This window comes from Carassius carassius, chromosome 46 (genome assembly GCF_963082965.1).
Source record: "Carassius carassius chromosome 46, fCarCar2.1, whole genome shotgun sequence".
In the NCBI taxonomy this organism is placed as follows: Eukaryota; Metazoa; Chordata; class Actinopteri; order Cypriniformes; family Cyprinidae; genus Carassius; species Carassius carassius.
The window spans coordinates 16,700,288-16,715,942 of NC_081800.1; the positions used below are offsets into that span (position 1 = coordinate 16,700,288).

Sequence of the window (15,655 nt, forward strand, 5' to 3'; positions counted from 1 at the left end):
CTGTAAATCTTCAAGCATTCTGATGTCGGTCATGTACTTTGAACATGAAGAACTCCTCGGGCTGTGTGCTCGCCATGTGTGTTCAGAGCCTTGCAAATGTACTCGCCCTCATCCACGTGATCCACCGACGGGATGGTCAGCAGCCCATTACGAATGACAGCTTTTGACCCAATTCGTTTTCCAGGACCACCTGGCGAACACATGTTATAAGCAATAGTCAATGTTATGTGGGAATACCTAACCACACGACCAGATTGAAAACTCAATATATCTTCATAAACAATCAATGCTTTCCATGATTTCAAAGTAGGACGTTCCTCGATCAACACCCTTGTTGGTCCAGCAACAGCATTCTTCAGCAACAAGTATCAGTAGGTTTACATCATCAGGTTTCAAGTATATTTTGTTTTCCTTTAAAGAAGTACACTTAATCCATAGTGTTGACCAACATAATAAAACACATGTAAAGTATTTTATTTATCTTTATAACTGTCATGTTTTAATAAATATTAAATACAAAATTGAATAAATTGCAATTTCACTGAAACCAAATACACTTACAACAACCTAACCATATTTATATGGAATTATGAAATTACATTTTAAAGATGTACTAATTAAGCATGTCAAAAAGTTAATCCAATTGCCTTTAATCTAAATATTATATATATATATATATATATATAACTTTTTCATTTAACTGTCAAGTGTATTTTAACTGTGAGGTGCCCACACTTGAAAGGGACCAGACTTGGGATTTCAGAATATTTAATTTTGATCAGTTGATTTCAATGTAGTAGGATCAGATGTAACAGGTGAAAAACCTTTAAATAAATAAAAGAAAAAGAAAACACAAACATTTTAAATAATCAGGTATTTTCCTAAAACAGGAAAGGTCAAATGCATTTTACAGGCAACACAGCTTGGTCTTTTACAAGCAACACTATACCAATCTAAACATTTAGTCTTAGTTAACAGTTTCTCTTTTTAAACCATGCAGTATTAATTGCTTTCAAACATTTACACATTTACCACATTAAATACCAAACAGATGAACAGACAAATGATTCAAACTAAAATCTGTGAAACAAGAGTCAACATGAGCTTACCGATAGCCCGTCATAATCAAAGAAAAGAAAAAGTCCCAGTTCCTCACAGTGAATGAATTTGTGCCTCTGCCAACCTCTCTTCCCATTGTACCCCAATCAAATGACTGCTGCGCGTATTTAAATACTGAACCAGGCGCGAGCTTCTAATTTCCCCAATTAAAATCACCTGGTTGAGCCCGCACCAGAGCGCGCACAGTCACGTGCGGGCCGGCATACAGAGCACGCACAGGGAAGGCGGCATGTAGGAGAAAGAAAATGACATGTTGAACCACAACTACAGAAATGTACACGGAAGACAGCCATACCTCCACCAGGTTAGCGCGACACCTCCCACTCGATCTTTACGTGGCCATGCCTGGAAAGATCGCACTCTCAAGTGGGCTGGTCTCCGACCTGATCTTCCACTGGCACGAGGACCACAAGGCGCCGGACGTCCCGATGCAGAATGGTGCTCAACTCGGGATCTCTGGCACCCGATTTTGGATTTCTCACCGAAATGCTGGAGCTTAGAGAGACCCTCACATAAACATCTCGAACAACACCTCTGGAATCAGGATTAACACCAACGACTCTTGCAAGTCTGAACTGCCCTCTCAGAGCATTTTGGTCACAGAGCCAAACTATGTCTCCAACGGCAACGTTCCTTTCAGCAGTATGCCACTTACTGCGAATGAACAGGTTCGGGCCAGCGAGTTGGCTCCAGGACTTCCAGAAATTGTTGACTATAGTTTGTACTTCTTTGAGTCTTTTGAATGGATAAATGGTGTAGTCGACAGTTTTGAAGTCTCCACTTTGTGTGGCTCGACCAAGCAACAGGTTGTTTGGCGTGATGTACTGGATGCGCTCTTCTCGGCTCTGAACTCTGGCGTCGATGGGTCTCTCATTAGCAAGATTGGCAGCTAGCTGGAGCACAGTCAGGAATTCACTGAAGGTAAGGCCTTCCACATTGGTAAGACTTTGGAGGGCTCTTTTAGTGACTCTGACAGCAGCTTCGGCGGCCCCGTTTCGGTGAGGTGAATCGGCCGGGAGGATTTTCCACGTCCAGGTGGTCTCATTTCTGGCAGCATACTCTTCAAGCGACTCTTTGTCCTGTTGATTCAGGTAAGTATACATTTCTTTTAGGACAGGTTTTGCTCCGACAAAGTTTGTACCAGGATCAGACCAGATTTTCCGGGGATGGCCTCGGACAGCAGTGAACCTCTGGTAGGTAAGCAGAAAGCTCTCTGTTGATAATGTGTTTGCTAACTCGACATGGACGGCTCGGCTGGACATACAGCAAAATACGACACCCCATACTTTCATAGTTACTCTCTTCTTGACATCATCCTTCACATAGTAAGGTCCAAATAGGTCAACAGACGTGAACTCGAATGGTGCAGCAGGACTGGACCTCTCTTCAGGTAAGTTTCCCATTATCTGCTTGCAGGTTCTTGCTTTTGCTTTCCTGCAGAAGATACACTTGTCAACAACTTTTCGGGCAATAATTCTTCCTCTTATGACCCACGCTTTCCTTCTCATCCGCAATAGAGTTCCCGCCACTCCATCATGTCCCTCGCTGTGTGCTTCTCTGGCTAACAGGGTGGATAACCAAGCTTGGAATGGTAGAAGAGGAACAGCTTTGTGGTCTTCTCCGAAGGTCTGGACTCTGCCACCACAAACCAGAAGTCCACTTGTCTGATCCCTGTAAACGACTAGTCGGTTTATTGTGGCACTTGGGAAGTTGACACCCTCTTGCGCTGCTAGGCAAAGGTCTCGGAACACGTCTCGTCTTTCGCTGACTGTAAGGACACCTGAGGATGGTACTGCCTCCCACTTTTCTTGGTCTCTGATCTTGGCACTCAGGAACTTTTTAGCTGCCCTCCAGATCCACGCCACAGTCCCGATCAACTTTCTCAGGTTGCTCAAGTGCCTTTCATCGACGAGCTGTTGAATTGCTAATCCTGCTGGTCTTCTGGACTCTAACCGGGCTGGATCGTATGCTGGATCGTGTGCAGTCTTCAGGCGACTTCTGGTAAGTAATGCTACAAATGTCTTTTTCTGGATCTTTGTGACTTTGTCTCGGGCTTGGGCTGCAACCTCTTTAGCGGATTTCTTCGGCCACTCATCATCAGGAAGTTGGAGGAACTTTGGACCCGACTGCCACTCGGAGTCCTCAGTTAGGGCATCTGGATTGGCACCTCTGGTGATGATGTCTGCGATGTTTGCTAGCCCTGGAATCCACCACCAGTCCTGGACGTCGGTGCTGCTCTGAATCTCGCCAACACGGTTTGCGAAGAAGGTCTGGTAGCCATAACTCTCATGCTGTATTGCGCCCAGGACGGTCTGACTGTCGACAAGATGGTACCATTTCTCGACCTGGAGTCGGCAGTGTCTCTGGAAGTAGGCCTTGAGACGGGCTGCAAATACGGCTCCACACATCTCAGCTTTCACAGGATCGCCTCTGTGGTCGAGAGGGGTCAGCTTGGCTTTGGATTCAACCAGTCTCACAACAACACCATGGCTGCAGCTCCAGCGAAGATACATCACAGCGCCGTATGCGTGTTCGCTGCCATCAGAGAACGTGATGGCACTGGGCTTTGCGCAGAGATCTGGCGGAGTCAGAGATCTGGCGAAGCGAAGTTGGCTCAGGTCAGCATATTCTTCTAATAGCTTTATGGCGTCTTCTCTGAGACCTTCAGACAAGGCAGCGTCCCATGTGTCTTCTAAGCAGTACCTTACTTTGGCTTCTTGGAAAGCTCTCCTAACCAGAATGGCACCCTTTTGCTTGACAGGAGTCACAAGGCCGAGTGGGTCGTACAGGCCAGAAACTTGGCTTAGAAGCTCTCTTCTAGTGAGTGGATCTGGAGTTTGATTTCTAACTTCTTCTCTCAGCAGGTTTTTTCTTTGAAAAGTTAACTGCAACCATGACATGAAGCTTGTCATCATCGACGGTGTAACCAAGGCCAAGGGCTTTGTTTTCATCTTCCATCAGCTGGTTTGGCAGGATCATAGTCTTTGGCTCTGTTCTGGGCATTTCACTCTTGGGATCTTTCCTCCCACTTCGAAAAGAGTAGACCCAGGGCTTCATGTAGAATCCTCCAGCTTTCAGGATGTGCTCGATGTTGGCTGTGAGGCATTTCAGATGGTCAAGGTCGTTATGCGAAGTCAGAATGTCATCGACGTAGGCATCTTCCAGCACGCATCTCTCTTCTTTGAAGTAACTGAATGAAGGCAAGTTTGCAGTCTCTCGCATGGCGACTTGGGCTATGCAACCGGCAGGTTTGTCTCCGATGTTAACTCTTGTGATGGCATAATCCTCTATTTTAGTATCTTCACTGTTACGCCACAGAAATCTGTGCAGGTGGACCTCTTGATCTTCCAGCCAGACGGAGTTATACATCTTGCGGATGTCACCAAGGGCAGCATAGACACCAGTTCGGAACCTCAGCAGGACAGCTCTGATCGGGTTCAGAACATCAGGACCTTTGATGAGGATGTCGTTTAGACTGAGACCTTTGTACTTTTGGCTGCTGTTCCACACTAGTCTGACTGGGGTGGAGACTGAGTGTGGATTTGGCGCGATGAGATGGCTTATGTACCACACTGGCCCGGTCCAATTCTGCAGGAAGTCTTCGGACAGCTTTATTGCAGCCTTGTTATTCACCATCTCATGGATTTGCGCAGTATAGGCCTTCTTCCACTCAGGTTCTTTAGACAGCTGCCTCTCAGTTCTGAGGAATGTTGCTTCTACTGCTTTCTTGTTGTTTGGTAGAGTTACTGGATCTTCCGTCCACGGATACTTAGCGTGCCAGTGTGGTTCAGTGCTGTGATCATCTCCAGTTGTATACGTCAAGCCATTTCTCACGAGCTCCATCTCCCTTTCCTCTGCAAGCGTCATTTCTTTACCCCCTGGCTGGCAGTTCCCGCAGCGGCACCCTCCACATCTTGGCTGGCAGGCGGCTCCAATACTTTCCCACCTCCACCACTTCAGAAAGTCTCTGCTGCTGATGGCTGTGCTAGACTGAGATTCGGTGTGATCTGGATAATGGCAGGGAGCTGGGTCTATTGCAAACTCTCGATACTTGACTGATGTGGTTCTCATCGATCTCGCGAAATGAGTCTTGGATGTGTGGGCCATCAGGATGACTTCCTCGAAGAGATCTGGATGCGTGCCCCGACTGTCTTCCCGAGTGGACCATCCCAGAGCACCAGGTCGCCAATAGAGCGGACTTTTTGGGGCACCAGCTGGCCTTCTTTGTGGCTGATCAGAAGCTCGATCTCTTTAGGTCTAATGAGGTCTTTGAGGGGAATATCAGGGAAGATCTCCTGCAGCTTATTAGGTGGAACATGTCTGTGCACTTCTGCAATTCTGTCAAGTCCGTAGCAGATTAGTTGGTGAGACTTGAGGGTCCCTCTTAAAGTGCTGATACGGATTTTGAGGAGGTAGCGCTTGGTTTCAACAGACACCTTCATCCCTCCGACGCCATGGACGACAAGCGTGACATCTTCACTGCGAAGGTTCAGTTTGCTTGCAGCTTTATGAGTTATATAATTCGTGTCAGATGCCAGGTCAATAAGTGTCCCGATTCTTTGCCCGTCGTTGGCGGTGACATCAAGGAGCATCAGGATCACGGGGTACTCGTGCAGACCAATCTCCTCCAGAAGGCCTCTCTTTGCTGCAGTGGAGTTGTATGCTCGGGATGCGATGTTGCAGAAGGCATTACGACCCTGCTGCGCGAGCTCAGGTGGAAGTTTAGAGAGGAACTCTTCCTGGGCCTCGGTGCATCTTCTCCCCTCAGTTCTCACTGGACCGAACTTGGGTCTTTGGGACAGATGTCTGGGCAAGGGACAGAGAAGGTAGTAGTGTTGGTCTCTGCACTCTGGATTCCCACACAGGTAAGTAGTTTTTCTGCAGGGTTCATCATGGACTTCGAGGCACCTCTTGCAAGCTCCGAGCTGTTGCAATGCGTCCTTCTTCTCCTGAAGCTTTGTGGTAGTTCTAAACCTTCTGCAGAAGTAGAGTTTTCTCTTGTGCTTTGGGTCTCCACAGATAATGCAGCCTGCTGATCCACTGCTGGAGTTGGTCGTCTTTGTTCGGGCATACTTTGTTTGAAACCTGGTCTTCTCCTTGGCAGGGTCGATGTCTCTCAACTGCTCTAACTGCTCATAGATGGACTCTTGGGATTGAAGATATGCAAGTAACTTGTCAAAGCGGTTCTGGTGGTTTACAGCATTGTTCAGGTCAGCAGCGTGGGTAAGCCAGTCTTTTTTCAGGGACTCTGGCAATTTGCTCTCGATCGATTTTATTACTAGTGGGTTTTTTATGGCATCTGCATTGTTCAATTCATTTAAATCATAGAGGGCTTTTCCCACAGCTTGGATGAGCTCTACGATTCTTCTCGGCTGGTTACCACGGACAGGTGGGATAGCGTATAGCTCTTCGACAACCTCAATGGCGATAGTAGCTTGGTTCCCATAACGGTTTTCCAGGATTCTGAAGATCTCGTCTGCTGAGGTGTAAATAGACAGGCGTAGATCTTTGGCCACTCTTTCATCGAGACTATCAAGCAGTTGGAATTTCTTCACCTCCATGGACCCAGTTGGTTCGCCTTGCTTCTGCGGAGCCTCCCATTCTTTCCTCCATCTGTAATACTCACGTTGGTTGCCGGTAAACTTTGGTAAAGCTGTGGCTTTGAGCTTTATGGCAGCAACAGGGGCTGTACTATGGGCTGTGACAGGTACGCTGTTGATGTCCTCTTTAATTCTTGCTGCTTTAATCAGGGTGGCCTTTCCTGACACCAGCTTGGGAAGCAGGGTTTCTAGCTTCGTTAGGCGACGATTTAAGTCTTGCTTCTCGGCTAGTGGAGCCCAACGGTTCCAGGTCTGGTGCGCTTCTTTGGCTTTATGCACCAGCCTCTCTACATGATGGAGCATAAAGTCATATGCCTCCAGGGGTGTGTCAGGCTGAATGAAAGGGGCATTCTCGCACTCTGCCTCTGCAGTTTCTAGAGCGAGGGTCAGTTCCCTCTCACCAAAGTAAGCCCATAGTGTCTCCTGGATTAGGTGCTTTACCTCTTTTAACTTCTGCTCACACTCTTTCTCTGTCTTCTCGAGGTCGGCTCTCTGCTGGTCGCTTAACTCAGGTGCGCCCTCTGCATCAGTCTCCTCGCACTGTGCAATGTATGCAGCCTCAATCTCCTCATTTACATCCATCATTTTGGAGCCCTCTGCTGTGAGTCTTTTAAAATGACCTTCTAGCTCCTCCACAGACATCTCCATGTGGGTCCTCATTATATGGTTGGTAAGTCGAGAAAGAAGTCTCTTCACTGTTGTTCGCTCCATTTTCAGCTCTTCGAGTGACTTGGACTCAGCCATGTTGCTTTCCTGGCTGTTGGACGAACAAGTAGCTGGACGGGTGGACGGCAGATAATTGGCTTTCATCCAGGCCCCCAGGTGGAATCTTCCCCTCTTGTAGCAGGCTTTTTGTGGAGTCTTCGCTTCGTCAGCGGTTTTTCACTGTCAAGTGTATTTTAACTGTGAGGTGCCCACACTTGAAAGGGACCAGACCTGGGATTTCACTCAGAAGAATATTTATTTTGATCAGTTGATTTCAATGTAGTAGGATCAGATGTAACAGGTGAAAAACCTTTAAATAAATAAAAGAAAAAGAAAACACAAACATTTTAAATAATCAGGTATTTTCCTAAAACAGGAAAGGTCAAATGCATTTTACAGGCAACACAGCTTGGTCTTTTACAAGCAACACTATACCAATCTAAACATTTAGTCTTAGTTAACAGTTTCTCTTTTTAAACCATGCAGTATTAATTGCTTTCAAACATTTACACATTTACCACATTAAATACCAAACAGATGAACAGACAAATGATTCAAACTAAAATCTGTGAAACAAGAGTCAACATGAGCTTACCGATAGCCCGTCATAATCAAAGAAAAGAAAAAGTCCCAGTTCCTCACAGTGAATGAATTTGTGCCTCTGCCGACCTCTCTTCCCATTGTACCCCAATCAAATGACTGCTGCGCGTATTTAAACACTGAACCAGGCACGAGCTTCTAATTTCCCCAATTAAAATCACCTGGTTGAGCCCGCACCAGAGCGCGCACAGTCACGTGCGGGCCGGCATACAGAGCGCGCACAGGGAAGGTGGCATGTAGGAGAAAGAAAATGACACGTTGAACCACAACTACAGAAATGTACACGGAAGACAGCCATACCTCCACCAGGTTAGCGCGACATTAACTCTAACTAGGTGTCTGAAAACATTGCATTCAATACACACTGAAATATTAAAGTATATTTTTTCCATAATAAGTATGCTGAAGTGTACTACTTTTTCGCAAAGATTTTCTTTTGCAGTAATGCCGTTCTAGGGCCAATATAAAATCACACGTCCTTTAACCGTGTCCTACTTGGCATAATCATGGTGACCACAAAATAATATATGAACTTATATTCTCAAATGTAGATTGGCTCACCTATCCATTCCACAGCAGGAGTGGGGTTGCCGGTCACTGTGCAGCGGAACTCTGCCCGCTGGCCCTGTTGGACTGTCAGCACAGGTGGATTTACTGTGGCCACCGGCTGGGCGCCTTCAGTAGCTACAGTGAGGTAGAAACAAGTTTATCACACACAGGAGTAGGACACTTCAAACTGGAGTACCAGTCATAGATAATGTCTATTCAGAACAGACCTTACCCTCTCTTGATGACGCAAGAGGTCAAGAACCTTGTCAGTGAAGTGGATTTTTCTCATACATGGTCTAAATGCTATGAAATGTCATGCTAATTAATTGATCATGTTTTTTTTTCACATTTATCTTGCTATGTTGTCTCTGTTACAAGCACTAAAAACAGTTAAAACAGTTCTACATTTGGCAAAAGTCTGTTCGTGAGAGTGTTTATGAAGTGATAGTGGTGTGACAGTGTATGCAGCATGTGTCTGGTTGCCAGAGCTGATGGTCAAATCATGTCTCTTGGTAGCCAGATTGAGGAGATGAGAAGCTGCAGATGGGGCTTGGCAGGGCAAGGCCCTCACTGCTGTCTGTGCCAACTCGGCTGGATGCCGAGCCCTAGATCTATAGTGATTTCAGAGCAAAAGAAAGCTTTTTTTCACCAACTAGGGGTGACTACTGCTCTGTGTACTGTAAACCCTGTGTTAAGCTCCGGTCTGCTTCTCAGTGACTAAACAGTGCTCATTTAGCTGCCTTGGTGTTTCAAAAATAGAGTTCTTATTTTGGTCCATAACTCAGAAAAGTACTTTTTTTCCATGCATTTTGAGATCTATCGACCCACCCATCTAACAGTTTACACATCTGTCCAGCCACCCAACCAACCATCTCTCTGTCTATACACCCAACAATATAGCAGTTTACCTAGCCCTTTATTCATCCACTCATCAACCCACCCATTATTGTCTACACCATCTACCAACTCAACTATCAATGTCTACCCACCCATATATTTTTCAACTTATCCATCGACCGAACCATCTGTTTACCCAATTTTATCTTCTCACGTCTGTCTACCTACCCTTCTGTCTATACATCTTCACATCTATCCACCCAACCATCGAGCTTTCTAGCCACCTATCTTTTTTCAACTCTTCCATCTACCTGTCTACATGGCTATCCATTCACCCAAAAATCTAGCCGTCTAAACATCTAGCAATCCAACCACAAAACTGCCTGCTCACCCATTTTTCAACTCATCTATCTATACCCAATCCTACCCGTCTACTGATTACAACCAATTTCTGTATAAACCATCTATCTTCCTAATCAGCTATCCATTTGTCTACCCACACCATCTTAATCATCTATCAAATCATTTATTTACCCTATCTTTTCCATCATGTCTATCTACCCACCCTTCTGTCTATACATCTCCACATATATCCACCTAACCATCTAGCTGTCTATATACCATGCTTTCACGTCATCCATCTACCTACCCACTATTTTGTAACTTTCTACTCAATTTACTCTCTACTCCTTCTACTCATTTTACTAATTTATCCATCTAATCTACCCACCCAACCATCTACTCATCTACACACCCATCTATAAACCCACCTATTTTTCAATTAATCTGCCCAAACCTATCAATCTACTCAATCCATCTACCTTCCCACCCATCTATACATAAATGCACCACCTTAACTATCCACACATTTAGTTACCTATACATCAACTTATCTTTCTACTCTCAAAAATTTTGTCTATACATAAACCCATGTGTTTATCTACCCACCCTATTCATCTACTAAATCCATATATCCACCCACTTGTACCCTATCTATTTACTCACTTCCCTATCTACCATTTCTCTACCAATCTATCTCACTCTCTATCTACTCTACTGCTATCTAACTAACCAACTATTTATCTACCTATCCATCAATCACCATAAACCATGTAAATTCATACTAAAGTGAAACCATCTTTTAAATAATTTCTAAAAAAGTTGACTGGACATGTACGCTTCAGTGATGACATTTATAAATGAGACATATTATGATCTATGAAAAACAATGTATGTTATTTGATATTCAACATAGTCTTGCATATCACAAGCATGATACTGGGCTGATGAAATGTGCAGGGGACCCCTCTCTGTTAGGTAACAAGTGTGATGTTTGGTGGTTTGGTCACATATATCAACAAGAACAACAGGTAAAAAGAATTAACCGTACCAATCTGACAGTGAACTAGTGTTGAGTACCAAGAAATCTCTGTGTTACAGACCAATTAGTAATAAAATAAGTATCATTGCAAGACACACTTCAGCAACAGAGAGAAGTCCCCATGTGTGCAAGCATGCAGCTTCACTGTTTCAATGGACCCATATGAGCCATGAAAGCTTAGCCAGATCAAGTAATGCTCCTGTGTGCAACTCAACACATGTACAGTATGTGTAAACAGGATTAACACAAATAAATAATATCTTTAAAACTGTGGTGGTTAAATTTTTTTGTGTGTGTGTGTGTTAAATTAGCACTGTGCTTGTAGTTTGGTTGTACCTTGGCACTACTTGAGATGGTAAAGCTTGCGGGGTGTGAAGGTTGCATGCATGAAAGAAACCGGTCCTTTCAGGCATGGAGGGAAAGAACCATGTGGACTTACGCTTTCTATGTCCTTCAAACATCTCATAGGTTGTGTAAAACATCTGTGACTGAGAAGCCTCTGTGAATGATGGACAGGCAGATTTTGTCAAGTGAGTCTCCAGAGGGTTCAGTGAGAGTGGCGCATTGGTGCCTCCAAGCACTTCAAGCATATGCCACTCAACTCAGAGACTTCAAAACTTTTGAGCTCCAGAACTTGCGTGCAACAACTTGCATTTCTTCTGCTGTGAAATTATACTTTAATTGGTGGGGACTATTTTATCTCTATAAAAGTTTCAGCAAGCTTACATCTTACATTTCCATGAAAGTAAATCATGTTTAACCGATGGCTTTACAAATATCTCTCAAATGTTTGAGGTTGATATCGTTCATATAATAAATACACCAGTACGTGTCAGATTTTAAATCACATTTCAAAAATTGTAATAAAAAAAGTCTCAAATATGATCCAGATATGATTTCTTTTCAACATTTTTACCTTTTATCTATTTGTACAAGGAAGCTTCTTATTGGATTTTTAGTAAGGTAAATTAAGTTCTTCCCAACTACATCATTATGCTCCAGTATCATTGATTTACAGTGCCTGATATGTGAGACTACAGTCAATAATGTAAAAGTTCATGAATAGATGCTGTAAAATGTCAAGCATTAGTTTGCCCCACTGAGAATCAAAGAGGGCGTTGAGTTTTCTAGTGAAAAAAATCAATGCATATTTAGAAGACATTTCAAGATGAGTGTTAGGTAAGCATACTGTCTGTGTAATTAAAAAAGATTGGAGGAAACAGCACTCAGATGAAGTCAAGGCATGCAGGTTAGTATCAGAACACAGCATATGTAAAAGCTTTACCTTGGTATAAACATTCATAATTTATTTTCCTTGAATACAGCTTGTGATTGATAAATGTCTTTCTTAGGATTTCAGTTTTCACTTTCAATCCATTGAGCAACAGTGTTTTACCTGATTTTCTTTTAATAAGTTCACCATTTAAAGTGTAATGTGTACATACATTTCACAGTTTAGACAAATCAAATACAATGAAATCATAATGCTAAAACAAACAAAACATTTTTTTCTCAAGATACAGCACCATTTCCAAATGTACAAAATTAAATATTGTTTTAAATCACTGAAACAACTGAATATTCCTACATGCTTGATTAAAAGGAAAATCAAAAAAGGAAAAAGATAAAGCACCATTCAAGTGCAAAACATACATAATGAATAACAAAAACACAAATGCATGAGAAATGTATGAAATCTGTTATAACATACACATAAAACCTTAAAGTCAACTTAAACATACTTTTCATTATATTTCTCGCTGTGTTTGTAAACGTAAACCAAAATTTTTGTTTTTATAGTAGTTTGTCAAACCAGTCAAAATAAATATGAAATTAAGTTCTAAGCAATAACTACAGCACACATCATTGTTGGCAACATTTAGAAAGTATGATCAATGAAATGGCTCTAAATACTATTTAATATAATCGAGTTTACAAAACCTGTTAAGAAATGTTTGCATTTGAAATGCTGGAACAATATTTATGTATATATATATATATATATATATATATATATATATATATATATATATATATATATATATATATAAAAAAATCTCAAACCGCCTAAACCACTGGCAGTTTACGATCTATTTAGATGACCAAAAAGAGAGACAAAAAAGAAACATTTTGGAATGGAAAATATGACACTCATTACAACAACTCATTACAATGTCAACATTTCAACAACTGCACTATTAATAGCACCATTTTCAAATACAAAACTGAAGAACATTTCCATGACAAAACAGAGATGGAATCACATCTTGGAGTCAGGAACGGGATTGTGCCTGCAGTACTTCTGGCTGATGGGTCCCAGTATTTATGACTCCTCCCTACCTTATAAACCACATATCCCCCAAAAGACCACCACAGGAGGGAAATGACAGTAAACATGCCCAGAAATTAAGACAGAAATCCCCAACTAGTATGAAGACTGAAACAGAACCACCACCATGACAACACCCAATAACACCCACAGCTGATTTCACTGACTGCTACTAAGAACACTATGCATGAATGTAATGCATGTTAGTCTGGAGGTTAGTAAAATGACTAGACCTTATCAATTAAACACAATTAGAACAAATGTCTTTACAAATAATACAGAAATCCATTTTTATGTATTTATTTTTTTTATGCAATGTTACGATTTGTGCCAATATTTTACAAAAGTCTCTAACACATAATTTTTTTGGTCATGTTTCATTATGCAATTGCATAATATTCTGAACCAAAAACTTCCATTGAGAAAATGTTTATATCAAACATTTAATACAGCTAAATTGCTGTCAGTCTTTATAGGAGTCTGTTTGGTTTACCTGCATTGATATGTGAGTCACATAACAAAATGAGCATCATGGGAATTTATAACAAGTCATTAAATAAGAGCACTGAATGACAAAAAATGCTTAAAAATCAACTTTTTGCTCAAGATTTTAGCTCGCAACACCATTTAGCAGTATGAGAAAAAAAGTTATCATGAATTTGTATTAAGAATAAATCATTTCAGGTGCTGGATTAGACTTGATTGAAAAATCATTTTCTGAGATTTATTTATTGAGTACAAAATGAGTAGTTTTGCATTTCATTCACAAGCTGTATCAATTTGTCTGGCGTAAAGACTTTACACTGGCAACATAAGAAGCCATTTAAGTTTGTGTAAGTGAAAAAAATAAAATAAAAATGTTTTGATTAATGCAATAATTTAAACACAGAGAGTTAGCCATGCTGCTGTCCATAAGACAAAGCAGAATTTTGCACAAACAACACAATGCACAAAAATGGGGCAAAAAAGGAAAGCAAGAGGCATGCAACTTGAAAAAGACTGAAAAACTAAAAGGCAGGGAGGTTTAGAGGATGTGGTGCCAATCACAAACCTGGGACATTGAGTTTGGCTGTGCCCTCATCCATTCCAATCATATTGGAGCCCGTGCAAATATAGATGCCTGCATCCTCAGGCTGCACATTCTGAATGGTCAGGATTCCATTGAAATCCATGGCCCGGTTAGGCAGCTTGTCGATGCCCTGGCGGGTCCAAGCAAGTGTGTACGCTGGCAGCTACAAGAGAAGCACATGTCCTCAAATATTTTCATTTACAGTCATTCATACACACAGCAAAATACTGCTCTATCTCTCTCTCTATCCCATCTGTTTTGTCAGTCAGGGAGGCTAAGATTATGTCTTTGATAGATGTGTGCGTGGATGACATTCATACCTTGCTTTTGGCTGTGCAGATGAAGCTCACTGTAAATCCCACATTCACACGCTGTGATTTGGGCTCCTCAATAAAGACTTCAATCGGTTTGGATGGTAAGGCTGTTGTGGGAAATCAAGAAAGAAAAATGTTTTTGTACTTTGACAAATGTTTCCCAAAAAAATAAATATGAAACAAATTAAATACAATAAAATATTATAAATATAAAATATTAACATTACCAATATAAAATAATTAAATTAAGAACACTAAAAGACTTGATATTATCAAATTCATACTTGTTTCATCAAATGTCTACATGTCTAAATATGTTCAATCCCAACCAGATTTTTGTTCTACTGTAAATGCAACTTGAGGGTAAAATAACAGCAACCGTTAAAACGAATTGTAAAATGTATTTTGTGCTGACATACATTAAATCAGTGCAAAGTAAAATACTAGAATAGCATGCATATTGTGTTTTTATGGTGATGAAAAATATATTAAAAAAACGTACTTGTAACAACAATCTCTGCTTTGCTTCGATTGTAGCTACGCTGGTCTTGGCAGGTGCAGATGTAAATGCCAGCATCACTGTGGAGCACACTGGGGAAATGCAACTCCACTCCTGCGACATGGAACGAAAAGGTTAATAATGCTTATCCACAAAGAATATATGCAATATGAAACTCAATATGTTTCTATTTTTAATCCTTGGTTTCTCTAGGGGATTAATTTGTGAGATTGCGAGATCCTGTACTAGTCACCTGAACATGTTTATAGGAATGTGGGGAGTACCTTGTCTGCGTCTCACTGCTGTGCTGGAGATTGGGCGTCCATCCTCACGAGACCAGTGGAAATAGTGTGGTGGATATCCAGACACCTGGCACCTGAGAGTGACTGGGATTCCCTGCGCCACCTGAACCCTTTCTGGAATCACCTTCACCTCCAGAGACGCAGCAGCTGATGACATATAAATACATTGTCTTAGAATCTGTCCAATGGAAGAGCTGTTTTACAATTGCAGCGGCTCATAAATGTGCCCTATGAAATCAATTAAATATTTTTTTTTCTGTGATGATGTAATACCAATTTGAAACAGGAAGTTAGGGCAGAAAAGGCTCATCCCCTTTTTTTAAACTGCCAATTAGTCTATTTTCTACTGGT

At 41.9% G+C, this 15,655-nt stretch overlaps 1 protein-coding gene across 1 annotated transcript in view; it reads right to left on the minus strand.

Moving 5' to 3' along the window:
• LOC132129312 (basement membrane-specific heparan sulfate proteoglycan core protein-like) overlaps positions 1-15,655 on the minus strand; it is a 98,684-nt gene that overhangs the window by 18,775 nt on the left and 64,254 nt on the right. The window contains 7 exon segments of the mRNA XM_059540858.1: positions 38-190; positions 8,586-8,708; positions 11,231-11,290; positions 14,172-14,352; positions 14,510-14,610; positions 15,006-15,116; positions 15,287-15,451. Coding sequence (XP_059396841.1) covers positions 38-190; positions 8,586-8,708; positions 11,231-11,290; positions 14,172-14,352; positions 14,510-14,610; positions 15,006-15,116; positions 15,287-15,451 — 894 coding nt within the window.